The sequence below is a fragment of the Oncorhynchus masou genome, chromosome 30, assembly GCF_036934945.1.
Source record: "Oncorhynchus masou masou isolate Uvic2021 chromosome 30, UVic_Omas_1.1, whole genome shotgun sequence".
NCBI classification, from domain to species: domain Eukaryota; kingdom Metazoa; phylum Chordata; class Actinopteri; order Salmoniformes; family Salmonidae; genus Oncorhynchus; species Oncorhynchus masou.
Genome location: NC_088241.1, coordinates 56,850,680 through 56,878,590, shown reverse-complemented (window position 1 = coordinate 56,878,590; position 27,911 = coordinate 56,850,680). Strand labels below are relative to the sequence as shown.

The 27,911-nt window shown below is 49.1% G+C and overlaps 1 protein-coding gene across 3 annotated transcripts in view; it reads right to left on the bottom strand.

The window, feature by feature from the left end:
• LOC135522859 (ras-responsive element-binding protein 1-like) overlaps positions 1–27,911 on the bottom strand; it is a 63,361-nt gene that overhangs the window by 6,948 nt on the left and 28,502 nt on the right. For 2 of the 3 annotated variants that reach the window (XM_064949493.1, XM_064949494.1), the window contains exons 2-9: positions 16,546–16,674; positions 16,166–16,401; positions 13,391–13,480; positions 13,142–13,305; positions 7,647–7,791; positions 7,332–7,474; positions 3,003–3,192; positions 134–2,840 (exon numbers count right to left, since the gene is read on the bottom strand). In XM_064949493.1, coding sequence (XP_064805565.1) covers positions 134–2,840; positions 3,003–3,192; positions 7,332–7,474; positions 7,647–7,791; positions 13,142–13,305; positions 13,391–13,480; positions 16,166–16,401; positions 16,546–16,674 — 3,804 coding nt within the window. Of the gene's footprint in view, positions 1–133; positions 2,841–3,002; positions 3,193–7,331; positions 7,475–7,646; positions 7,792–13,141; positions 13,306–13,390; positions 13,481–16,165; positions 16,402–16,545; positions 16,675–27,649; positions 27,754–27,911 lie in introns of all 3 variants that reach the window. The other variant, XM_064949495.1, reaches the window with a different exon arrangement.

Below are 27,911 nucleotides of genomic sequence, written 5' to 3'. Positions count from 1 at the left end.
CTTCATTACTGAACAGTATCTTTCAGGTATCATTGCATTGTTTCAACCAGGCTATTTACACAGTATTTCAACATTACTGTGTGTTGGGTATTTAGGGAGTTATCCCATCTGTGTCTGTTTCCATATGGCTTACCAGTGTGTGTGAGCATGTGCCTCTGCAGGGAGCTGGCCCAGGGGAAGACCCGGGGGCAGAAGGGACAGGTCATCTTCTGCACTGAGTTGGAGTAGGCATTCTTCTTCCCTCCTTTGGACTGGGGCGGCACAGACTGAGGTGGTGACTCTTTCTCCTCTCCCTGACTCTGTCTCCCCTCGTCCCTCCTTCCAAGCTCCACCGCACCCGTCCGCAGGTAGGTGCTGAACTTGTTAGCGTCGGTGGTGGCTAGCATCTTCTCCACGCTGGCAAACTCCCCACTGGACTCCAGGTCCATGCCGCTGTCTGTGTTTTGCTCGGGCGTGGGCACACGGGCAGTTGCTATAGTCTTGGCCTGGCTCGCTGGCTTCTTCCTAGTGCGCTTTCTGGACGAGCCCTCTAGGGGGAGCTCTTCCATCGAGGCTTCAGAGCTGTTGTCGCCCCCAACTAAACGCTCCGGTTCTGTCTGAAGGCCGTTGAGGCCGGCGCCAGCCTTGTTATCCGGCGTGGGCTCCCTCTTGAGCAAATCTGGAGCCGTTGAGACGGAGGAGATGATCTGGGCGATGGAAGCCAGAGGGGGAAGCTCTTTCAGGGAGGAGGAAGAAGAGGTCGGTTTGGGCAGCAAGGGCTTGAGACGGAGCGCCCGGCTTGTGGCAGTAGGGGTACTAATGAGAAGCGGGGAGATGGTCACTGGGGGGAGCTGGTAAGAGCCAGACTGGGGGGTCTTCAGATTCTCCTCATAGCTCTTGTTCAGCTGAATTGATGAGGGGAGGTGGTCCAGTACACTGGAGAAGGGCAGCTCCTTTTTGATCTCTCGGCGCTCCACGCTCATCGTGTCAACAGCGGTGGCGTCTCTGTTCAACCTCTTGTTGGGGTTCTTGGGGATGGACAGGTCAATAGGTTCCATGGAGCAGTCGTAGGCTACCAGGCTGACCGTCTCCAGTTTGATCCCAGGAGAACCGGCTAGGCTCCCTGAACCGCTGCTGGTTCCACCCCCCCCGCGGCTCTTGTTGGAGAAGTCCAATGGCTGATCCAAGTCACCGGAGGAGGAGTAGATGCTGAAATCTTCCACCTTGACCGGCTGCATGGTGGCACTGGGGGTGGGCGTAAGGCCATTGAGAGCCAGAGGGCTGCTGGAGCTGGCCCTGGAGGTGGTGGCTGTGATGGCTGGGAGAAGGGTGGCAATGTGCTCCTCGATCTCCCGCTCCTGCACCTCGGGATGTTGCTTGAGCATGTGGTGGATGCAGTTCCTCTTGGCCAAGAAAGCCGCCCCACACCGCCGGCACTCAAAGGGCTTGCGTTGGCAGCCGTTGTGGGTGCGTAGGTGGATCTGGAGAGCCCGGTAGCTCTTTAGATCCTCACCACAGAAACGACAGGCGGTGTCGCCGGCGGAGGCCAGCTCCAAGGGATCCTGGGTTGTGGTCGACGAGACATACTTGATGTTCTTCTCGATCTCTTTCCTTGTGTTCTTCATGTGCTTCTTGCGCAGGTGGCGCTCGCAGTTGGCCTTGACGGTGAAAGGGTAGTGGCAGACGCGGCAAACGTAGGGGCGCTCGCCGCTGTGCGTGCGCAGGTGGCGGATAAGGGTGGCCTTGTCGGGCGCCACGTAGTCGCAGATGTTACACTGGTGCGGCAGGATGCCCAGGTGGAAGCGCATGTGCGCCTGCAGCACCCCAGAGTAAACAAACACCTGATCGCAAAAGCGGCACGGGTAGGAAGCCTTGATGCCGCCGCGGTTGGAGCCCCCTGCCCCCTTCTTCCCTCCGGCCGTCTGGCCCTCCTCTTGTTTGATTTGCAGCTCTGTCGAGTCGTTGGGCATATGGGCGTCGCCCATGCAGTCTGCCTCCATCTGCATCTTCTCCAGGGAGGCTTGGCTGCTCGAGGAAGAGGAGGAAGATGATGAAGACTCTTGGGGCATATTGAGCAGCTGGCTGGCCGGCGGGGGCAGACTGGGGCTGATGCAGCCCAGGGAGGCCTGCTGGGTGCTCTGGAGCGTTGGCAGCGTGGAGGCAGCCAGGCTGGATCGTGGTGCCACCATGGGCTTTGGCTTCAGTGGGGGCATGGGCTTGCAGCCGGCCGCCTGGCTCTGGCTGGACACTCCCCAGTGTGGAGCCTTGGCCAGGGACGGCAGGAGGCCCATCTGACCGGGGGCGGTCGAGGCCACCTTCAGGATCTGCTGGATGTCAGCCAGCTCCATCAGGCCAGCCTCGCCACACACAGGCTTGATCGTAGAACCACCACCTGGGTGGAAGAGGAAGCCTGTGGGGAAAGGCTGCAGGGAGAGAAGGCTGAGGGCCTCCCTCTGGGACAGGCCCTGCAGGGACGAGGCCGCCACCAAGCCGAGGGATCCTGCATCCGCGGAATCAACCTCCTGGGGCAAGGTGGAGGCCAGAGGCTCCACCTGGATGACCCGGATGCTGTCCAGCTGGGCTTGCCGGACCTCATCCTCCGAAGGCTGAAGCTTGACCTGGGAGATGTGCTGCAGACCCAGGGTCTCCAGGAAGCTGGCCTGCTGAGGGGCCGGAGTTGCCGGTTTCTCCTGGGCTGCGGGGGACTCCTGGGCGCTCCCTGTGGGTGACGGCTGCTGCTGATGAATGGTGGTCTTGTGCAGGACCAGGGCTGAGAGCAAGGGGAATCCTTTGTCGCAGGCTTCACACACGAAACGGTGGAACTTGCTGGTGCACCGGCGGAGGTTGGTCTCACACCAGACCTTTTAGAGAGACAGACAGGGGGTTAGAGTGTGGAAGAGCAGACTGAGATCTCCTGTGATAGATGACCAACATACCACCAGTTTCATAATCATAATAATGTGTGGTATCAGTATCATTGTGAGCATTAGCAACATTATTCTGTCCATCATTTCTCCTCTGACCTGGGCGATGTGGGGAAACTTGTGGCAGGAGAAGTCAATGAAGGCCAGGTCGTTGAAGCCAGAGGGGATGGAGGGGTTGTTCTGGATGAAGGGCTGTCCGCCGGGGTCTATGGGCAGCTGCTTGTGGATGCCAGCGTTGTGCCGCAGCAGGCCGCGGTGGGTCCGGAAGGAGAGGCAGCACAGGTCACACCTAGAGACAAGACATAGAAAGATGATATATTTAAGCAATAAGACCCGAGGAGGTGTGGTATATGGCCAATATACCACGGTTAAGGGCTGTTCTTATTTAAGACGCAACACGGAGTGCCTGGATACAGCCCTTGGTATATTGGCCATATATCACAAACCCCTGAGGTGCCTTATTGCTATTATAAACTGGTTACCAACTTAATTAGAACAGTAAATATACATGTTTTGTCATACTTGTGATATCAGGGCTGATATACCATGGCTGTCAGCCAAATCAGCATTCAGAGCTCAAACCACCCAGTTTATAAAATATTATATATGATATAATATCTACTGTGTTGTTGTTTTTAACTGTACTTTTACTCATGTAGTGCTGCATTGTAGTCTGGTGCAAGAAACACACTTTATAAATCAAGCGTGGCCTGTGGCAGTGCTGGCTCGGGCCTCGTTAGACGCTGAGAGACAGCTGCTCAGTGTCTCCCACGGCCAGCCCTCTTATCGGCCACCGTGTGGCGAGGTGTCCAAGGGGACTGCACACAGCTTTATCAGGACGTGTATACACCTGAGCGCCTCATGGCCCACCTTCATCCCTGCCTAGACTCACCTCCCCTCATCCCACTCACGCAACTCACCTCCCCTCATCCCACTCACAGCTCCCATCCACTCATCCCACTCCCTCAGCTCCCATCCACCAGCCCCCTCCCCTCATCCCACTCACGCAGCTCCCCTCCCCTCATCCCACTCATCCCACTCACGCAGCTCCCCTCCCCTCATCCCACTCACGCAGCTCCCCTCCCCTCATCCCACTCACACAGCTCCCCTCCCCTCATCCCACTCACACAGCTCCCCTCCCCTCATCCCACTCACGCAGCTCCCCTCCCCTCCTCCCACTCACGCAGCTCCCCTCCCCTCATCCCACTCATGCAGCTCCCCTCCCCTCCCCCATCCCACTCACCCAGCCCCCCTCATCCCACCCCACTCACCCAGCTCACCCCTCATCCCACTCACGCAGCCCCCCTCATCCCACTCACCAAACCCCCCTCATCCCACTCACCCAGCCCCCATCTTCCCACTCACCCACCCCCCTCTTCCCACTCACCCACCCCCCTCATCCCACTCACCCACCCCCAGTGGTGTAAAGTACTTAAGTAGTACTTTAAAGTATTTTTACTTCAGTAGTTTTTGGGGGTATCTGTACTTTACTATTTATATTTTTGACTACATTTACTTCATTACATTCCATAAGAAAATATTGTACATTTTCCTTGACACCCAAAAGTACAGGTCACATGTGGAAAGCTTAGCAGAACAGGAAAAAAGTCAAATTCACACACTGATCAACCAAACATCCCTGGTCATCCCTACTGCTTCGTTTGTAAATGATGTCCCCCTGGATTTCCATAAATAAATACAAATGGTGCCATCTGGTTTGCTTAATATAAGGAATTTGAAATTATTTATACTTTTACTTTCGATACTTAAGTATGTTTTAAACCAAATACTTTTTTGACTTTTACCCCTCATCCCTCCCGTGGTTTCACACCTCTGTGTGCCTGCTACTGTGGGTGTGTGGTGGGTAACCTGTGTACACATTCATTGTGGGTGCCTGTGTGTGAGAAAAACTGTGTGTGTGTGTGTGTTTGAGTGTGTGTACATCTGTGGGAAAGTATGCGTGTGTGTACATTTGTGGGAAAGCCTGTGTGTGTGTTTTCTGTCTCTCACACAGGTCTGCAAGAGCCGTCTAATAGCACAGAGGTTGGCTCAAGCCCAGAGAACTACCCTCCTCCTCTAGAATGGAGGCGCTGCCACTATACGGTGTGTGTGTGTGTGTGTGTGTGTGTGTGTGTGTGTGTGTGTGTGTGTGTGTGTGTGTGTGTGTGTGTGTGTGTGTGCGCACGTGCATCCGTGCGCGTAGCTGGAAGCCGAATGCGTCGTTTCTCAGCTTCTTAGAAACCGTGTACAAAGAGGTACCCAAGCCAGCCAGTGCAACCTTATCCTCTTACCTGGCCTTCTCAACTCTTGTGATTAACTGGGATTAGGGCTACATTTGCAGCACTTCCTACAATAATGAGATTGCTGCCCAACTCAACTACAGAAAGGCTGCATCTGTCTTCTTTTCAGTTCAGACAAATACATTCCTATGTGTGAGTTATGAGCGGCTATCCATTCAACCCAAGTTGCGGTTGGAGTTGAGTCGCTATGGTGATCTGGAGATTGTGATGCCTCCATGGAAACGGACCCACTCCCCCCTTCCGTTGTCGAGCTGACCACGTCCCGGCGCTTCCCCTCTGTGACTCATTAAACCACCCCCCACCCTCACTCCTCCATCCTTGCTCCCTCCATCCCTGCTCCCTCCATCCCTCCCTTTCTGGGGAGAGCCTCCCTGCTGACTCCCCACTTTTTAACCCTCAGGGCCTTGCACCACAGCATCAGTGCCTCGAAGTTAATGTCTTCCAATGAGGAAGAGGGCACCGAGACAGGCTTTAGCAGTATGATGGACAGAGACCACCAGGTGCATAGGACCAGGGTAGAGGGAGGGCAAAGGTCATTCGGTCTGTGACCATAGCATTGACCCCTAATCCTTGTGGCCTTTATGACCACTACTGTCACCCTCATTTTAACTTGTTCATTAGCCTGTTCTGTTGTTGACACAGGCCTTTTGGTTGCTGTGGCAACATCATTTGGACAGAGCCAGAATGGATTTTGGGATTTATCACCCCACATTCTATCATCAATTCTAACTGTTGATTTGATTGTCACCAAAATACACTATATATACAAAAGTATATGGACACCCCTTCATTAGTGGATTCGGCTATTTCAGCCACACCTGTTTCTAACAGGTGTATAAAATAGAGCAGACCGCCATGCAATTGCCATAGACAAAAACTGGCCAAAAAAAGGCCTGAAGAGCTCAGTGACTTTCAATGCGGCACTTTCAAAGGTTGCCCCCTTTCCAACAAGTCAGTTTGTCAAATTTCTGCCGTGCTAGAGCTGCCACGGTCAAATGTAAGTGCAGTTATTGTGGAAACGTCTATGAGCAACAACGGCTCAGCCACGAAGTGGTAGGCCATACAAGCTCACAGAACGGGACCATCGAGTGCTGAAGCACGTAGCATGTAAAAATCGTCTGTCCTCGTTTGCAGCACACAAACGAGTTTCAAACTGGCTCTGGAAGCAACGTCAGCACAATAACTGTTTGTCAGGAGCTCAATGAAATGAGTTTCCATGGCCGAGCAGCCGCACACAATAAAAATATCACCATGCGCAATGCCAAGCGATGGCTGGACTGGTGTAAAGCTTACCGCCATTGGACTCTGGTGCAGTGGAAACACGTTCTCTGGAGTGATGAATAACTCTTCATCATCTGGCAGTCCAACGGACAAATTTGGGTTTGGAGGATGCCAGGAGAACGCTTCCTGACCTAATGCATAGTACTGACTGTAAAGTTTGGTGGAGAAGGAATAATGGTCTGAGGTTGTTTTTCATGGTTCAGGCTAGGCCCCGTAGTTCCAGTGAAGGGAAATCTTAACTCTAGTGCATACAATGCCATTCTAGACGATTCTGTGCTTCCAACTCTGTGGCAATAGTTTGGGGAAGGCCCTTTCCTGCTTCAATATGACAATGCCCCGTGCACAAAGCGAGGTCCATACAGAAATGGTCTGTTGAGATTGGTGTGGAAGAACTTGACTGGCCTGCACAGAGCCTTGACCTCAACCCCATCTAACACCTTTGGGATGAATTGGAAAGCTGACTGTGACCCACACCTAATCACCCAACATCAGTGCCCAATTTCACTAATGCTCTTGTGGCTGAATGGATGTCCCCCCAGCAATGTTCCAACATCTAGTGGAAAGCCTTCCCAGAAGAGTGGAGGCTGTTATAGCAGCAAAGGGAGAACCAACTCCATATTAATGCCCATGATTTTGGAATGAGATGTTCGACAAGCAGGTGTCCACATACTTTTGGTCACGTAGAGTTTCAATTTAGTAACACTGTGACATATCGGCTACCTGTTGAGACTTGTACTGCATTTATGCCATCAATGTATTTCCTGTGTGTGTGTGTGTGTGTGTGTGTGTGTGTGTGTGTGTGTGTGGTGTGTGTGTGTGTGGGGGGGGGGGTGCGTGGCTCCAGTACCTGAGCGTGGTGTCGGGGTGTGTGTCCATGTGGACTTCCAGGTCGTACTTGCAGCCAAAGGTCTTGAAGCAGATCGGGCACGGCAACACCTCATCATCCCCCTGGCCTGAACCCAACTCCTCCAACACACTCTCCTCTAGCACCTGGAGACACACACACACACACACACACACACACACACACACACACACACACACACACACACGTAACAATATTAATGACTTCAATAGAAATGTAATGCGGTGGACTAGAGGAGATGCGTGCACACATTTGACAGTGTGTTGAAGTATGTGTGTGATTTTCTGTGCATGTTACCTTTTTTTTGGCCGGTTCGTCGCTTCGCTCCTTATCCTCGTCCATGGCTGACCTCCTCTTGGCGGAGGGGCGACGTCTCTTGGTGGGCAAGGGGGGGCTGGTGGGAACGACGCCAGCCGGGTCTTTGTCATGGATCTTCATATGTCTGCAGGGAGGCGACAGACAGGAAGTTACGTCAGAACAGAACAAAACAAGCCAGGTACCGATCGGTTTGTACTTTAGCCTACTTCATTATCATGACAATGCAATCAGGAGTTGACAGGAGAGCAGAAATAGACTGGCTACTATGGTCGTTGAGGAAATGTTCGCTGGCTAACTCAGTGATCCTGCTTTGTAACATGCTTGTAGTATCCTCTTCAAAAATGCTGGATTGATGTACACCACTGATTTCATTGCCTGTACTTTGCAGCGAGCCTCAGATCTACTGAAGAGACCGTGTGGATGGAGGGTTGCCAGGTTGGGAAGCTGGGCTCAACACACACACACACACACTTGGGAGGATGGAGAACAATGGTAATAGTCTTTAAATTGCTCCAACTATCCAGCCGACTCAGCAGGCCCATATAAAGGCCTAACTCCGGACCAGGGAAAAGGGTCGTGAGGGTACCATCAAGGGCAGTCATCTCCATTAGGGTAACGAAGGCTTTGGTGGAGCCCTTTCCATATTATATACTGAACACAAATAGAAACGCAACATGCAACAATTGCAACAGCCCTGGTGGACATTCCTGCAGTCAACATGCCAATTGCAAGCTTACTCAAAACTTGAGACTGTGTCATTGTGTTGTTTGACAAAACTGCACATTTTAGAGTGGCCTTTTATTGTCCCCAGCACAAGATGGACCTGTATAATGATCAAGCTGTTTAATCAGATTCTTGATATGTCACACCTGTCAGGTGGATGGATTATCTTGGCAAAGGAGAAATGCTCACTAACAGGGATACAAACACATTTGTGCACAAAATTTGAGAGAAATAAGCTTTGTGTGCCTATGGAACATTTCTGGTATCTTTTATTTCAGCTCATGAAACATGGGATCAACTCTTTACATGTTGCGTTTATATTTTTGTTCAGTATATATGACCACAAAAATAAGCTTGTTTAGACAGAGGGTGTCCTCTGGAAGCCATTGTTGCTGCTGCTAACTTCTCTCCTCCAACACCACTTCACTACACAACATTTCAGCTGTCGGGCTATGTCACATAGAGGAGAGAGGGGGAGGGAAGGAGAGAGGGAGCGAAGAGAAGGAGGGAGACAAGGAGGGGTGTACAGAGTGAAACAGGGAGAAAGATGAGCGGAAGGATAGAGATGTGCGAGGGATAGCGAGACGGTAAGAGAGAGAAAGAGAAGAGCTGTCACACGGGAGTTCTAAAAGACAGGCCTGACTATCAGCACAGGAAGTCATGTTATCTATGGGGGGAGGGAGGGAAGGACGGGGGAGTGGTGAGGGATGGGGGAGGAGGAAGAGGGTAGAGAGGGAGGTGGGACAATGTATAGCTGGGGGATTGGGTTCAGGCAAAGTGAACTGTTAACTAACTCCATCAAGGTAAATGTGACTTGAATGTGTTCTTCGGAAGCTGATGACATTAGTCTAAACTGAGAGAGGGGTCAAAGATAACTGCAGAGCTAGGAAAAGAGTGATGAATGGTGGTGGGGGGGGTCACTAAACCATACAGGAGTCCTTTTTCTCCCCCCTCCCCCTCTAATCTGTCTGGTGAAAGGTCAAATGCCATCGGTTGATTTAAGGAAATGTGTGTGCGAGTGTGTGTGTGCGCGTGTGTGAAGGGAGGGGGGACAGGAGGACTAAGACCCTGGCAAACACATCAGCACATCCAGCCCAGCCCACAGAGCCCTGCATCAGTAGCCAGTCATTGGGCCTCTGTATGTGTGCTAACATTTCAGTGTGTGCGCTAACATTTCAGTGTGTGCGCTAACATTTCGGTGTGTGTGCTAACATTTCAGTGTGTGTGCTAACATTTCAGTGTGTGTGCTAACATTTCAGTGTGTGTGCTAACATTTCAGTGTGTGTGCTAACATTTCAGTGAGTGTGCTAACATTTCAGTGAGTGTGCTAACATTTCAGTGAGTGTGCTAACATTTCAGTGTGTGTGCTAACATTTGTGTGTGCAGTGTGTGTGTGCTAACATTTCAGTGAGTGTGCTAACATTTCAGTGAGTGTGCTAACATTTCAGTGAGTGTGCTAACATTTCAGTGAGTGTGCTAACATTTCAGTGAGTGTGCTAACATTTCAGTGTGTGTGCTAACATTTCAGTGAGTGTGCTAACATTTCAGTGAGTGTGCTAACATTTCAGTGAGTGTGCTAACATTTCAGTGAGTGTGACTGTGTACCCATACATCTGTGTTGGCAAGTTGTTGCTTGAATAAAGATGGGTGCATGATTGTGCAATTGTGTGGGCAAACTTTTTTGTGAGTAACTTTGATAGTGTGTGTGCATGGATATGTGATATAGCTATGTCTGTGTATACGTGTGTTTGCGTAAGAGTGACTACGTACGTCTGTGTGTGTGCCAGTGTCAATAAGTGTGTTTGTCTGTGTAAAACTGTGTGTATTCGCCAGCATCAGAGAGGAAAGGTCAGCCAGCGCAGGGTAGGCAGCACAGGTCTCGGCTTTCACTCTGCCGTCAGTGCCTGAGTTATAAATAGCAGGCAGGCAGCGAGCTGGCCGCCCATGTGGGGACCTGACAGGCAGCAGCCGCATCCACCTGGACTCTGACCCCCGGCCACAGCCAATCCCGAGAGAGCCAAGCTTCCATGTCAGCACAGCGAGATTGGATGAAGCCAACTTGTCTTTGTGTCACCTCAGACACTCTCCTCAATTCACCTGTCCTGCCTACAAGACATTTCCACAGTCTATCAAGTTGGTTGATGTTTGATCAGCACCTGAGGTTCCCATGTGACAAAATACCTTGTTATCTATGCTGGAAGATAATAATTTATTTTTTAAATAAAAAATGTAAAGAAATGTGTAATTTGCATTAATCATCAGGACATTGTAGTGCTCTGAGGCACTCAGACCTCACATTACACCAAGAGTAAAAATACACCACCTTATGAAGATGATTTATAGTGTTCTTATGAGAGAAAACAAAAAGAAGAGACAGAGCGAGAGAAAGAGACAGAGACAGAAAAAGAAAGACAGAACTCCTCAGACTGTGACAGTGGGGGTTGATGATTCAACAGGTCTCTTCTCATCCAAACTGAAAAATTCCACTGCACCAGCACAAAGGGTGTACAGGGGGCGCTGTAGCGTCAAAATGCTGCTCCCTGCTCTTGTGCAATGTCACACCAAGGGCATTCCTCCTTACCATCGCAGCTTCTCTCTCTCTCTCCTTCTCTTCTAGCCCACTTTAATGTCCTCACTGTTCTGTAAAGAGTTAAAGCAAGTGAAAGCGCACCATCCACTACTCACTGGCTCAGTCTATTCACCAGGCCCTTCATAGGGTTGGGGTGCATCTCCTTGGCAACCGGCTCACAACAGCAGGCCCCATTTCATTTGATGCTCCGGCAACAAAATGGCTGCTCCACTGCCAGTCATATGGACAACTCCATCACATCAGCCCAGAGCTGGATGGATTCAGTACCGTGGAACATTCACAAGGAAGGTGGCAGATAGAAATAGAATGAATAGAGCCCACTCCATCTGTGTGCTTCGAGTTTCTTACCCTAAAGCTTCTTTTTTGGAGTGTTAAGAAAATGCTAAATAGGGCGGTGAAAAATAACACTTATATGCAAAGTAACAACTTGGTATCGCCTAGTATTTTCTAAACAGAATTCATCCACATCCTTTGACATCCTGTGACACTAGAGAGCACTGAGCTACCAACACACAAACGTCTTTCTGAAAGTCGTTTTCTCTCAGATTGAGGCGGCCTACACTCATTGTTTCCTGCCCACACCTCTTCATTCCATGTGCATGAGAAAGCTGCATCTACCGAGCAGGCAGACTACTGTCCTGGTGCATCCCTATCATGCAGACAGCAGACTTCAACATCCAGCCGTTTAGATTTCACAACAACACTACTTCATCAGGAGAACTTAACTGTGCAGCAGGGCAACTTCAGAAGCTTCTGTTGTAGGGCAGGTCAACTCAATGGGATGGCGCTTCTCACATCAGCACGTCACATTCAAACCTCAAGCTACAAATTCTAGTCAATTCAGTCAAATCTAGTAAATTCTAGTAAATTCAGTCAATTCTAATAAATTCAGTCTCGCATGCTGGGAGCAGATACCCCATCAGGTGTCGGGTGTGTGTGTGTTGAAGTGGGGAGGGGGCCAACGTCATCTTCCCACTTCCTGTGTTTTGCTCTGCCTAAACAGCAGCCCCTGATAACGCCCATACATTTATCTCTGTGCCACAGTCCTCTGAGCTCCTAACCCCTCACCCCTCCATGTAAATGGTCTGACAAACATTAGCTTGAAGATAGGGGCTTGAAAGCATCAGGCAGGAGCTTGAAAAGTCAACGGGTTCTTTCATTTATTCATTCAACCCCATTTTCCCCTCAATGCCTTGTTGACTATTGGCGTGTGGGCATAACACACCAAACTATGCCCACTGAATTATGTATGAATTGAAGATTAATCTGTATTCTTAGTCATTTCTGGTAAAAAAATAATAATATTAATAATAAAAAATGGCCCGGCACCACTGAGGGGGAGGGTCTTTGAGGACTGTACCGTGCGTTGATTGGCTTTGTATTTATGTGTATTGTGTTTTTGTTTGAGGCATTGCACATGTGTTTGGGTGGTGCTGCTGTCATAGCTGGGAAGGGTAGTGTTTACAGAGAGGGTTAAAGACCAAAACCTTAAGTCTTGGTAAAACTCTCAGCCTTCCTTGGCATACGACCTTTACACAGTCCATGGCATTTCTTGTGAGATGAATAGTACTTTTCGAAAGCTTGAAGAGAAGAAAGCAACTACCCCATATAATGAAACGTCTACTGTAGAGGATAACTACCCCGGGTAATGAAACGTCTACTGTAGAGGATAACTACCCCGGGTAATGAAACGTCTACTGTACAGGTGAACTACCCCCCCAGGTAATGTAATGAAACGTACCCCGGTAATGAAACGTACAGGTGAACTACCCCGGTAATGAAACGTCTACTGTAGAGGATAACTACCCTGTACAGGTGAACTACCCCGGGTAATGAAACGTCTACTGTACAGGTGAACTACCCCGGGTAATGAAACGTCTACTGTACAGGTGAACTACCCCGGGTAATGAAACGTCTACTGTACAGGTGAACTACCCCGGGTAATGAAACGTCTACTGTACAGGTGAACTACCCCGGGTAATGAAACATCTACTGTACAGGTGAACACCATTAGCAATGAACGGTTTTCTACCAGTTTCTGTGTTTGACACGCAAAACAGAAAACCATGTAGAAATCACACCAGGCCTGACCACAAAGACTAAACATCAGCAGGTAGTGATAACCAATGAGAGTTAGAGTGTGAGGGGGGGGGGGTCTGACCTGTGCATGTTGCCGTTGGTGGTGAAAGTCTGTCCACAGAAGGAGCACTTGTAGGGCCTCTCTCCGCTGTGCACTAGCATGTGGCGGTCCAGCGAGCTGGCTGAGCTCAGGGCCTTGCCACAGATGCTGCATGAGTGGTCCGTCGCCCCGTTGTCCGAGTTGTGCTGAGAGAGAGATTATACAGTATAATTACTACATGTTATGGTTATTACTTCCATGACTTTATGTACTTGTGAATAGTAGTGTTACCTGTCGGATGTGCATAGTGAGCTGGTGCTGGGTCATACAGTCCTTGTCACACAGGGGACAGATGAAATCTGTACTGAAGTCTTTGGCTTCCTGTAACACAATCCCACACAGGAGGAGACTAGAGGTTAGAAACACAGAGAGAGGCGACATGGGAATATACTGTAAGGTCCAATCCTGACCAGTGAAACCTATAGTAGCTTCATCTTTGAAATGGTTTGATCATTGGGGTTGGTTATATGGCAAAAATACTTCCTCTTGGCTTTCATTACTATGCCGTGGATGGATGGACTGTGATTGGTGGGGCCTGAAGCACTGATGTCTACTCCATTTACCACGGGGAAAATCCCACAGAGTCTGCTATCCTAGTCTTGTGCAATACAACAATGTCATCGAATGATATTATTTTGATGATAAAGAGCAGAATGCTGATGTCTTATCTTTCGTCATATCTGCAGACGGCTGACTGTCTCTCCATCCGTTGACCTGCTAGTCACAGAGAGTTTGGGATTTGGATTTGATGCTCACATTGAGCCTGTCACTCATTCGCCTGTAGCCCTGCTCAGTTACCCGTTGCTTGGTGTGTGTGTGTGTGTACGCATGCATGGTGAGGGGGATGTTTGACGTTGAGCTCAGTGTAACCCTACATCCCAGGACCCACCTTCCTCCCTCTCCCTCTCTTTCCCCTTCTCTCTCTCCTTCCCTCTCTCTGTCCCTCCCTCTCCCTCTCTTTCCCTCTCTCTCTCCTTCCCTCTCCCTCTCTTGCTCCCAGTTGATCATTAACTCTCTCACTACAGTGCCATCCCACTCTCACTCACTCCCTCTCTCTCTCCTTCCCTCTCCCACGCACTCTTTCCCACACACACTCTCAAAAACAATCTCCTTCCCTCTCTCTCTCTTCCCTAGCACTCTCTCTCCTTTTTCCTCTCTACGTGTTGTTTAAACTCTCTCTCTCCTGTTTCCAGCCCAACATCTTGCTCTCCTTCCCAGCCCAACATCTTGCTGGCTCTCTCTGTTTCCCCCAACATCTTGCTCTTCCACTTCCCCTCATCTTCCTTCCACTCTCTGTTTCCAGCCCAACATCCCTTCCCTCTCTCTGCTGTTGACACTACAGCTGATCATTAACTGACTGACTGAACACTACAGTGCCATGGATCTGGCATCACACACACACTCTTTCACAGCCCAACATCTTGCTGGCTTCCACACACACACACAGCCCAACATCTTGCTGGCATCCACTCAAGTCTGTTTCACAGCCCAACATCTTGCACATCACACTCATCAAAAACAATCTCTAGGAAGCACTTCCTTTTCCTCTCTGCGAGGACTAGCACCGGTGTTGTTTAAACCCTGTGCACTGCTGGCTTCCACTCAAGTCTGTTTCACAGCCCAACATCTTGCTGGCTTCCACTCAAGTCTGTTTCACAGCCCAACATCTTGCTGGCTTCCACTCAAGTCTGTTTCACAGCCCAACATCTTGCTGGCTTCCACTCAAGTCTGTTTCACAGCCCAACATCTTGCTGGCATCCACTGCATTACAGACGTTTTCTCCACTATATAGTGTATAGTGTGTGGTAACAGAGTTCAAGAAACATTCTTCATTCTTTCTCCTGCGAGTGTGTGTGTGTGTGTGTGTGTGTGTGTGTGTGTGTGTGTGTGTGTGTGTGTGTGTGTGTGTGTGTGTGTGTGTGTGTGTGTGTGTGTGTGTGTGTCCATACTGCAGGATGAACATCAAGAGAGAGGGAGAGCGGTGGAATTTCTGTTTCATTCCTTCCGGTCTTTCATATAGTTCTACTTTGACTATATCTACCAATGCCTTTCAAATGCAGTTAAAGTGAATTGAGTTTGAGGCTTGCAGCAGAAGATACATAACGACTGCTTGTTTAAAAGGGGAAAGCTCAGCCAGGCAGACAGACACAATTTAGACACCATTTCCATCTCTCTGCTACTCTTTCTAAACCACAGCCCAGTGTGAACTCTGCAAGCTGGCCACTAGTGAAAACCTCTTCACCCGCTAGCAAGCATTGACCATACAGCTGTGTGCGGCCCATGCTAGAGCTGACATAATCTGGTGAATTACATAATCGTCTGTAAGCCGGTTTCCTCAAGTGGCGAGAGCCTGAGAATCAGGCCAGTCCTGCTAAAGGGAAGTGAAGTACACTATGTATGACAAGGGAGGGTGGGCCTAAAGCTCTGGTTCTGGATGGCTCTTGTTCCAGGCTGTGTGTGTGTGTGTGGTGTATATGCTTCATAACTGACACCTGTTTGTCCTACAGCCGAGCGCTACGGGCCCCAATCCCAGGCTTTAAAAGGAGCCATGTGACCCAGGCCGGGGGAAGACAGAGGGGGAATTGAGAGGCAAGGAGAGTTATGGACCATTTGTTGCTACTCGTTTGAAAACTGACACACACACACACACACACACACACACACACACACACACACACACACACACACTGTACCTCACTGTTGGCGCCTCATCAGAAACATCAGGTTTTACTTTATGTCGTGTTGTGTTTCTTGTTGTGATGTGTGTTTTGTCCTATATTTATATGGTATTTATTGTTAATCCCAGCCCCCTTCCCCGCAGGAGGCCTTTTGCTAGGCTGTCTTTTTAAGTAAGAATTTGCTCTTAACTGATTTGCCTAGTTAAGGGTCAAATAAATTTAAAAAACACTTCTAATGTGATGCTAAACAGACACAGCCTCCTCCCTGTTCATTTGGTGTGTGTGTGTGTGTGTGTGTGTGTGTGTGTGTGTGTGTGTGTGTGTGTACCGTGGTGTTCCTCCGGGCGTTGCGGTTGACACTAGGGGGTCTGGGCAGGGTGGTCCTGCTGATGGGGGTGGAGGGTGTGGAAGGCTCCAGGGCTCCGTTGAGCTGGCCTGCATTCATCACCGTCGACAACATGGTGTTGATGGATGACAAGTCCACGCCTTCCTCCTCTGTCATATTCTCTCCATTTTCTCCAGCCATGCCTTCCTCCTCCTCTTCCTCCATCACTCCGTTACTCCCTGGGAAGAGCGAGGAAACCGCTGTTAGCACACACACACACATACACGCAAACACACACACACACGCACACACACCCACACAGAAGCTAACACACACATAAGAACTCTCAAACACGGACACACAGGCACACACACCACCCTGACCTGTGTGTTTGTCCTGTGTGTGTGTGGAATCAGGGGTCTCCTGCTCCTCCGAGTGCTCGGTCTCTCCAGCGCTCAGCTCCACGCTCACTCCTCCCCCCGGACGCGTGCTCTCCATGGTGCTCTCCATCACTGCGACAACACAAACATACACACAAACTTAGTGACATGGGACAGACACACAAACTTAGTGACATGGGACAGACACACAAACTTAGTGACATTGGACAGACACAAGCTGAGAAGGCTTTTTTTAGCTAGTTATTAGCATTTTCCCAAAGATTTTTAAGACACTGATGCCACACACACACACACACACACACACACACACACACACACACACACACACACACACACACACACACACACACACACACACACACACACACACACACACACACACACACACACACACACACACACACACACACACACACACGTGATCAAGAGCTGAAGTCAGAAGATGGTAAATTAAGTGAGTATGCAGTGCACTTCACAGTGTGCACTTGAGCATAGGATGGCTTATGGATTGGCAGGAGGACTTAGATGGGTTGGGGGGGGGTTGAGGTTTACGCAGGGAGGAGGTGGTGGAGGAAGAGGTGGAGGAAGAGGAGGTGTAGGGTGACCTTGTGATTTGGAGAGAGAGAATACTGACTTGATGCCCAGTGGAAAGGAGTTGATGTCACTAGCTAGATACGATAGCCTGTGTTTTATGACACTCACACCTGTTTCATATGACACAAGAGAGGGAGGGGGGGGGGGGGGAGGGAGGGAGGGAGGGTATTTCTTTCCTTCTATCCTCAGCATTGCAAAACAACTTCTCTCTAGTAACAAACCAGTCACAGCAGGCCACCAGGATTCAAGTAACCCCATAAGCCCCCACACCACTACCCAACACAGGAGGTTGGTGGCACCTTAATGGGGAGGACAGGCTTGTGGTAATGGCTGGAGTGGAATGAGTGGAAGGGTATCAATTACATCAAACACAAGGGTCCAATGGCTCCGTTCTAGACATTATTATGAGCCATCCTCCCCTCGGCAGCCTCCACTGATACCCACTCACCCAAATACACACAGGTTCAATCCCTTGGTTTCCCCATCCTCTCCACACCCTGTTGCTTGGAGCGCCCAGTCCCCAATGGGAGGGTTTGGGGAGCCAATCTCTCCAACTCCATGCTGGACTGGTGCTTTCTGTACTACCCCCAGGCCCATCCTGCACACATCCCTAACTATGACTAAGGTAGTTAGTTGGCTATGGAGCCCAAACTAATACAGACAGTGACTGAGATACAGTTAAAGGACAGGGAGGGAGGGAGGGGGGGGAGGGAGGGAGGGAGGAGGGAGGGAGGGAGGGAGGGAGGGAGGGAGGGAGGGAGGGAGGGAGGGAGGGAGGGAGGGAGGGAGGGAGGGAGGGAGGGAGGGAGGGAGGGAGGGAGGGAGGGAGGGAGGGCAAAATAGAGGAGAGGAGGATGCAAAAGAGGGGAAGGAAAGAAAGAAAACCGGGTAGAGCGAGGGGGAGGCGATAAGGAGAGATACAACTGCAGAATAAGCAAAAAAGAGAAGAGGGAAGAGAGAAAGAGAGAGGTAGTCAGAAGTCCCCCCTCCTGTTAATTGCGGCTTTCCGTTCACAGCCCCACAGGAAGCTCCTCTACGGTCCAGGCCACTTCCTCCTCCTCATGGAGGGGTGGAGTACGTGTTCTAGTCTCTACATGTCTCGTTCCTCTACATGGGTTTTGTGTGAGTCACTCAGAAAACCAGTGGATGAAAAAGGGAGTGGGAAAGAAATGGATGGAGGACAGGAGTTGGGATGATGAAGAGAAAAATAGATGAGAGAACAGAGAGGAGAGGAAAGGGAACAAGGGTCTGGGAAACAGACACTGGAGTAGCAGAGAGATAGACAAATACAAGATGAGATGGAGGAGAGGAAGGGGGGCAAAAGGAGGAGAGGGGGAATGAGTGGTTGAGAGAGAGGTGAGCTTAAACAGACTGGTAAAGGCTGGTTATGTTTTTAGTGACCCACGGGAGGGAGCCGTGACGTGACATCACAGACGGTAACATGGCCTAAGCAGGTGCAGTGTGACGGTCCCCTCTGATAGGGTGAGAGGGGTGTGTGCGTGCCTCTCACTACATGTCTTGCTGTTACTGCATCCTATGTACAACATATTTGTCTTCTTTCTTTGACAAAAATGAGTCATGCAGGATATAACAAACACAACCCTCCCTGGTGTTGCAAGTAACACCATGCACAGACTTACTGAGCCCTTTCTCACTACAGTATTGCATCATGCATAAATGAATGAAAGCTACTGGACCAAAACCAGTATTGTGGAGTAAGTAGCCAACGGAGTGGCAGCACTAACTAGTAATACAAGTGGTCATATCAAATAGTGGGGGGCTGGTTGGCCATGGGGGGGCTAACCGCTAGACGCAGATCTCAAGCTTAGCCGTGGATTTGTTTTATTTCATTAGCCTGAGCATCACCCCCCCCCCATCACGCACTCTGATTGGTGGATCAAACACTTGGGCAGCACTTTTTATGGCCTGCTAAAATGAACTGCAACAGATGGTGGGAACAGGGAAGAAGGAGATAGAGGGAGGATAAGGAGAGAATGGAAGAGATACCAAGACATAGAAAGGGTAGTTGAAGAAATGAAAAAAGGCAGAGGGAGAGAGTAAAGCGAGAGAAAGAGAGATTGCACAACGGTTGGGATAGGTTTCCAGATTTCTGTTGTGATGTTTTCAGAGCAGGCGATTGGGGCAGACTGTTGCACTTGTTTGGAGATTCCAACACACGCTCACAGAGAGAGAGAGTAGTGCATGTTACAGGAGAGGTGCAAGTGCATGTGTGTGTGTGTGTGTGTGTGTGTGTGTGTGTGTGTGTGTGTGTGTGTGTGTGTGTGTGTGTGTGTGTGTGTGTGTGTGTGTGTGTGTGTGTGTGTGTGTGTGTGTGTGTGTGTGTGTGTGTGTGTGCGCGCGCGTGTGTGAAGAGGACGGTTGAAGGGGGGCAGCAGTGGCTGCTGTTACTACATCTGTTCCCAGCCATCACTCTCACTCCGGCTTTGACACCCCCCCCCAGCCACCCTCCATATCCCCCTATCCTACACACACACACACACACACACACACACACACACACACACACACACACACACACACATACCGCGCTGCCCGACCCTGACATCCTGACATTCTTGCACATCCTTGTAAAAAAAATAGCAGGGGAGGTCACAATGTGGGAGTCAAAAGAGAAACAACTTTGTGTTTGTATATGCGCGTTTGTGCATCTGTGTGTGCATGTGAGTGTGTGAGAGAGAGTGTGGAAGTTACACACAGAGATGGAAAAGTTGCCACACTGTGCCAAAGAGTGGCAAACAAGAATGCCTCTCCTCTTCTCTCCTCTCCTCTTGTCGAACCTTGGGCCCCCTCGCACTCCCTCCCTCTCGCAGACTCCTCCCACCTCCATTTGCTCTCCCCCTCTCCTTCCGTCTCTCTCCATCTTGTTTTGTCTGCCTGCTTGGCCGGGCCCCTCCCTCTTCCCTCCATCATCTCTCACACTCCCTCTCCTTCTCCTCTTTTCTCTTCTCTGTCACCTTCTGTCACCTTCTGTCACTCGGTTTAACCTGAATCTGTAAACATCTGTATCGGTTGATGCATTTTGTTTGCAACACTTTATTGTTATGTTCTTTTATATATTTATATTTTATCTTACTCATGTAACAAGCTCAGTTCATGAAGTTGGATTGATTCATAGAAGTATTAGGTTATGCAATCAATTCTTCCTATTGATTATTGGAAACTGTAGCAATTTGTTTTAGGTTTCAAGCCCTGTGTGAAAGTACTCTCAATCAATCAACTTGCAGCAACCAAAGACGTTGACCTAAATATGACACCGCCACCACCTTCCACACACAGTCAGTCAGCCACCAATCTGGCAACAGCATCAGTCACATGACAAGGTCAGAGGGGTGGTGGGCTAGAGGGGACACCTGTGTGTGGACATAACGCTGGTGACAAATCACTTGTTCTAGAGTGGGTGGGTGACACGCTTCCACTGCCTTAAAGCCACCCTTCATTCTCCATGACATTATTCAAGTATTAAAAGGTGTTAAAACCAGGGATAACTCTGCCTCACATTTATCAACTGAGCCATCCGCTCGGGCTACAGTTCAGTGACTAATACGTTATATAGATTGATAGACAATGGGCCGCGAGCCAAACTGCCAAAACTGACACATGCTCTTCAAAGCAAACAGTGGGGAGATTTGCTTCATCCCTGCACTAACAAAGCTGTATTGTTAATAATCCATTCACCTTTTGGCCCCTTTGGTCCTTCCAGACTAGCTAGCTAGATAAAGGAGAGTAGAGAGAGAGAGAGAGAGAACCAGGCGCAGTAACCCAGTCCAGTCATTGTCAGATCAGTGATCAAATCAAGGATTGGAGGGAGATAAGAGGAAGGAAGCAACAACGCATTTTCAAAGCATTCCAACAGGGTGTAGTGAAGAGTTATCTCGCGAGAGGATGTGTGTGTGTGTGTATGAGAGAGAGGGGGAATTCTATATCAAGGCTGGAGAGGGAGGGAGGGAGGGGGAGGGAGGGAGGGAGGGAGGGAGGGAGGGAGGGAGGGAGGGAGGGAGGGAGGGAGGGAGGGAGGGAGGGAGGGAGGGAGGGAGGGATCCGTGACCATATGTTGGCTATTTATTACCTCCCCTCCTAACGGTCTCTCTCCTCCTGACACCATGAGAAGTCAACGTTCCCTCTTAAAGGTCTCTAACGGTCTCTCTCCTCCTAACACCATGAGAAGTCAACGTTCCCTATTTCTAGGGGGTTTAGGGTTAAGGTTAGAATTAGTGTTAGGGTTAAGGTTAGTTTTTTTCGGTTTAAGATTAGGGTAAGGGTTGGGGGTTAGGGAAAATAGGATTTTGAATGGAACTGAATTGTGTGTCCGCACAAGGTTAGTTATACAAGACTGTGTGTGTGTGTGTGTGTGTGTGTGTGTGTGTGTGTGTGTGTGTGTGTGTGTGTGTGTGTGTGTGTGTGTGTGTGTGTGTGTGTGTGCAGTGTGATAGAACAGTAAAGTACAGTATAGTACAGTGGGCCTGCCTGGCCTGCCTGTGTGGATGTGAACTAACTGGCTGGCCTTTAGACAAAGTGGCGGAGCATGACGCTCGCCTCAATCAGAACAGGAAGCACAGACTCCCCAGCTACACGAGAGAAAGCTCTCCACTTCCCGTCCTACTGGCCTGTGTTTGTGTGTCTGATTGATGAAGAGTGTTCTCCCTCCCGCCCTACTGGCCCGTGTTTGTGTGTCTGATTGATGAAGAGTGTTCTCCCTCCTGTCCTACTGGCCTGTGTTTGTGTGTCTGATTGATGAAGAGTGTTCTCCCTCCCGCCCTACTGGCCCGTGTTTGTGTGTCTGATTGATGAAGAGTGTTCTCCCTCCCGTCCTCCTACTGGCCTGTGTTTGTGTGTCTGATTGATGAAGAGTGTTCTCCCTCCCGCCCTACTGGCCCGTGTTTGTGTGTCTGATTGATGAAGAGTGTTCTCCCTCCCGCCCTACTGGCCCGTGTTTGTGTGTCTGATTGATGAAGAGTGTTCTCCCTCCCGTCCTACTGGCCCGTGTTTGTGTGTCTGATTGATGAAGAGTGTTCTCCCTCCCGTCCTACTGGCCCGTGTTTGTGTGTCTGATTGATGAAGAGTGTTCTCCCTCCCGTCCTACTGGCCCGTGTTTGTGTGTCTGATTGATGAAGAGTGTTCTCCCTCCCGCCCTACTGGCCCGTGTTTGTGTGTCTGATTGATGAAGAGTGTTCTCCCTCCCGCCCTACTGGCCCGTGTTTGTGTGTCTGATTGATGAAGAGTGTTCTCCCTCCCGTCCTACTGGCCCGTGTTTGTGTGTCTGATTGATGAAGAGTGTTCTCCCTCCCGCCCTACTGGCCCGTGTTTGTGTGTCTGATTGATGAAGAGTGTTCTCCCTCCCGCTCTCTGCCCGTGTTTGTGTGTCTGATTGATGAAGAGTGTTCTCCCTCCCGTCCTACTGGCCCGTGTTTGTGTGTCTGATTGATGAAGAGTGTTCTCCCTCCCGCCCTACTGGCCCGTGTTTGTGTGTCTGATTGATGAAGAGTGTTCTCCCTCCCGCCCTACTGGCCCGTGTTTGTGTGTCTGATTGATGAAGAGTGTTCTCCCTCTCGTCCTACTGGCCCGTGTTTGTGTGTCTGATTGATGAAGAGTGTTCTCCCTCCCGCCCTACTGGCCCGTGTTTGTGTGTCTGATTGATGAAGAGTGTTCTCCCTCCCGTCCTACTGGCCCGTGTTTGTGAGTGAGTTTTTAGAGGACCACCCTTCCCCCCGTCATCTGCTTTTCTCTCCTCCTCCGGTTCCCCCTCCTTCCCTCGCTCTCTCCCTCCTTCAGCTCACACTCAGCTGCCATTACCCATCTTCCCTGCTTCCCTTCCTCCTTCCCTTCCCTCCCATCTCTCTGGCTACCCTACCCTGACTTGTTGCTCTTACTCACCCAAACACAGATGCAACAAAAGTAAAGATAATTCACACGCACTTTCAACCACCCACAGCACATCCAGCTACTTGCCTGGAGCTCCCTCTCACAGTGCAACGGTCAGCGTGTAGGTAGAGTACTGTTTACATTACAGAGGTAAGGAAAGGGGTGAAGGCATTTAGGGACGGACAGAGACTCTTTTCTTCATCTGCTTCCTCTTCCTCCTGTGGCTGTTTTTCCCTTCCCCTCCACCGTCTCCTGTCTACCTCTCTAGCTGTCTCTCTGCATCTCTCTTTCAGTTGCTTCCTCCTCTTTTCCTATTGGGTTACTATAATAGGGTAAGGTCAGCCTACACCCAGGGTTGAAATGCTAAACGAGCGCAAGGTTAGGCTATATGGCTGTGTTTAGGTAAACAATAATGTGTCCAAACTTTGACAGTATCTATCTTCCCATGTGCTGTGTTCAGGTCAATATATTACCTGTGTCTGGGACACCAAAGAAGCAATGTGAGCTAAAAACATCAGTTAACTACTCAGAGTAGAGATCAGCTACCAGAGTGGTGTTGATGGAGCTCTGAGGTTAGGAGGGAGGGAGGGAGGGAGGTGGGGAGGGAGGGAGGGAGGGAGGGAGGGAGGGAGGGAGGAGGGAGGGGGGGGAGGGAGGTGGGGAGGGAGGGAGGGAGGGGGGAGGGAGGGAGGGAGGGAGGGAGGGAGGGAGGGAGGGAGGGAGGGAGGGAGGGAGGGAGGGGGGAGGGAGGGAGGGAGGGGGGAGGGAGGGAGGGAGGGAGGGAGGGAGGGAGGGAGGGAGGGAGGGAGGGAGGGAGGGAGGGAGGGAGGGAGGGAGGGAGGGAGGGAGGGAGGGAGGGAGGGAGGGGCATCAGCCTCTGTAGAAAGGAAGCTGTCAGGGACTATTACACACACAGCTAGCACACACAGCTAGCTCACTCAGCTAGCTCACACAGCTAGCTCACACAGCTAGCTCACACAGATAGCTCACACAGCTAGCTCACACAGCTAGCTCACACAGCTAGCTCACTGTTTATCTTCATTTACAATCTGTAGAAACTATGAGAATAGAAAGGTTCAGAATGGTTGTGAAACATCACAACACAGTTGAACATTATATGGCAAATAGAAATCAAAAAGATAGATGGGAGGGGATGAGGGTAGCTGAATGATGGGACTAAAGACAAACAAAAGACAAGTATTGTAAAGTATTCTGTGTCCGTAAAATGTATATAGTATATAGTATGTGTAAGCTGGAAGTAGAAGCCTAAGTGTTGTTGTCTATTAGTTTTGTCCAATTAGGGATGTAATGTTAGGGTTAGGGGAAGAAAGTAAGGAAAATATACATTTGACTATTTAAAATAATATATACAGTGCATTTGGGAAGTATTCAGAGCAATTGACTTTTTCCACATTTTCTTACGTTACAGCCTTAATCTGAAATTTAAAATTAAAAAAATGTTCCTCATCAATCTACACACACTACCCCATAATGACAAAGCAAAAACTGGTTTCTATACATTCTTGCAAATGTATATTAAAAAAATATTTGAAAAAAATACTTTATTTACTTAAGTATTCAGACCCTTTGCTATTAGACTCAAAATTGAGCTCAGGTGAATTGATTGGACGTAATTTGGAAAGGCACACACCTATCTATATAAAGTCCCACAGTTGACAGTAAACCAAGACATGGAGGTCGAATGAATTGTCCATAGCGCCCCAAGACAGGATTGTGTTACGGCACAGATTTGGGGAAGGATACCAAAAAATGTCTGCAGCATTGAATGTCCCCAAGAACACAGTGGCCTCCTTCATTTTTAAATGGAAGGAGTTTAGAACCACCAAGACCCTTTCTAGAGCTGGTCACCCGGCCAAACTGAGCACTCGGGGGAAAGGGGCCTTGGTCAGGGAGGTGACCCGATGGTCACTCTGACAGAGCTCCAGAGTTCCTCTGTAGAGAACCTTACAGAAGGACAACCATCTCTGCAGAACTCCACCAATCAGGCCTTTGTGGTAGAGTGGCCAGACGGAAGCCACTCCTCAGTTAAAGGCACATGACAGCCCGCTTAGAGTTTGCCAAAAAGCACCGAAAGGGCTCTCAGACCGTGCGAAACAAGATTCTCTGGTCTGATGAAACCAAGAACTCTTTGGCCTTATTACCAAGCGCCACGTCTGGAGGAAACCTGGCACCATCCATATGGTGAAGCATGGTGGCGACAGCATCATGCTGTGGGGATGTTTTTCAGCGGTAGGGATTTGGAAACTAGTCAGGATCAAGGGAAAGACGAACAGCGCAAAGTACAGAGAGATCCTTGATGAAAATCTGCTCCAGAGCCCTCAGAACCTCAAACTGGAGAGAAGGTTCACCTTCCAACAGGACAACAATCCTCAGCACCCAGCCAAGACGATGCAGGAGTGGCTTCAGGACAAGACTCTGAATGTCCAGCCAGAGCCTGGACTAGAACCCGATCGAACATCTCTAGAGAGACCTGAAAATATCTGTGCAGCGACGCTCTCCATTCAACCTGACATAGCTTGAAAGAATCTGCAGAGAAGAATGGGAGAAACTCCCTAGACACAGGTGTGCCAAGTTTGTAGTGTCACACCAATGAAGACTCGAGGCTGTAATCGCTGCCAAAGGTACTTCAACAAAGTACTTAGTAATGGGTCTGAATTCGTATGTAAATGTGAAATTTCAGTGTTTATTTGTAATACATTTGCAAAAATGTATAAAAAACATTTGCTTTGTCATTATGGGATGTTGTGTTTAGATTGAGGATTACATTTTTTTTTAAATCCATTTTATTAACAAAATGTGGGAAAAGTCAAGGGGTATGAATACTTTCCAAATGCACTGTTTATAAACTCAGCATAAAAAGAGACGGGACCCCAGGGACCCTGGGCATCTTTCTTTTGGTGTTTTTCAGAGTCAGTAGAAAGGCCTCTTTAGTGTCCTACGTTTTCATAACTGTGACCTTAATTGCCTACCGTCTGTAAGCTGTTAGTGTCTTAACGACCATTCCACAGGTGCATGTTCATTAATTGTTTATGGTTCATTGAACAAGCATGGGAAACAGTGTTCAAACCCTTTACAATGAAGATCTGTGAAGTTAGTAGGGTTTTCATGAATTATCTTTGAAAGACAGGGTCCTGAAAAGGGGGCGTTTCTTTTTTTGTTGGAGTTTATATATTTTTGAAATATATGTGGGATTGGAAATGATGCAATTACATTGATAGAAGCCACAATCTATTTGTAATATTAAAGCTGATCCACCCCCATAAAGAAATAAAGTAATGTGGAAGCTTCACTCAACAGCATTTCTCTCAAAGATCTGGATTCTGGTGTGAACAATATGGGAGGAGGGAAAGGGGGGGGGGGAGATCAACCAACCACGAAAAATGTCTGACGTAACAGGCATAAGAGAAACGCCTGAGCTGAGTTTCCACATCTGGTTTTCAATGAAAAGGAAGCTAGGTTGAAAATAGCTTCATCTCTGAAAACCGGAACATCCGGTTGTTGGTAACTCCTCTTTGGCTCGTCAGGACCAGCCAATTATCTCTCTCTCTCTGATGCAAAATTACTCTGTCAAGTGATTTCAAAAGGCACCAGTCTAAAGCTAGGATGTTGACAACATTAATAATTCATTTATAGGCCCCTTTACAATTAAATTACTTTACCCTTAAGTAATGTTGCAGCTGCATAAAATGTGTAAATATATAATAATGTCAGTAGCCTATACCTCGGTCTAAATATGACACCGAACAGAACTGACAGATTAGTAAAACATGTAGGCAGAAGAAAGAAACACCCTCATCACTGATCAAATGGTTCAGTCTCGACTCCCATCGACTGATCAAATGGTTCAGTCTCGACTCCCATCGACTGATCAAATGGTTCAGTCTCGACTCCCATCGACTGATCAAATGGTTCAGTCTCGACTCCCATCGACTGATCAAATGGTTCAGTCTCGACTCCCATCGACACTGGGGGAGGTGCGAATAACATACTGCCGATAAGGCAAAGAGCGGTGACTGAAAGTAAGTTTGTGTGTGTGAAATCTGTGGGACTTACCTACACAGGTGTGGAGGTGGGGTGTATGAGACCAAGAATTGAGAAAAAAGGACTCCTCTTCTCAACAAAGGCACAGATAGATAAAGTGAGGGTTGATATGGTATGATAGCATGCCATGCACATAGCTCATACCTGAAAAACGTAAGGAAACTAAGGAAAACAATGCCGATTTCATCCCAAATCGGTAATGAGGGCGAAATGTGTCTTTAGAATGCCTTAAACTTTTACTGTTCTCCATCTATATCTACAGAAAGCAGTTGCTTTATATCAATTGCTATTAAAAATTAAATAAAAATAATGGAAGAAAATATGCAATGAAAAAATGCAAAATGTCAAAAAGGATGATGATGATGATGATGCATCAAAGAAGAAGAAAAGTAGACATGCTGAATGAAGAATGAAGCTTAACATTCGGGGGGTTGAAAATGTGCAAGGACAGCCCTCAGTGTATGGGGACTTAAGAGTTAAGAGGTGGGATGGAGGCAGGTAAAAGAGGAGGAGGTCAAGAGGGGGGGGGAAGAAACAGCCTTATATTTACCCTCGAGAGACCAGGGCAAAAAGGTGTCTGGGCTCGGAGCTCAGGGCTGGGGGGGAGACGACGGCCTGCCTGCCCACCTCGAGTGTCAGCACCCACTGATCACACTGCAGGGAGAGCACAGAGACCGCCGTCAATACACAGTCATGTCGTCTGCATGTACAAACACACACAACAACAAAAACAACAAGAGCCTTCTAAGCATGCACTGAAGGATTGCGGGCCACAATTGTGTGTGTTGTGTGTGTGTGTGTGTGTGTGTGTG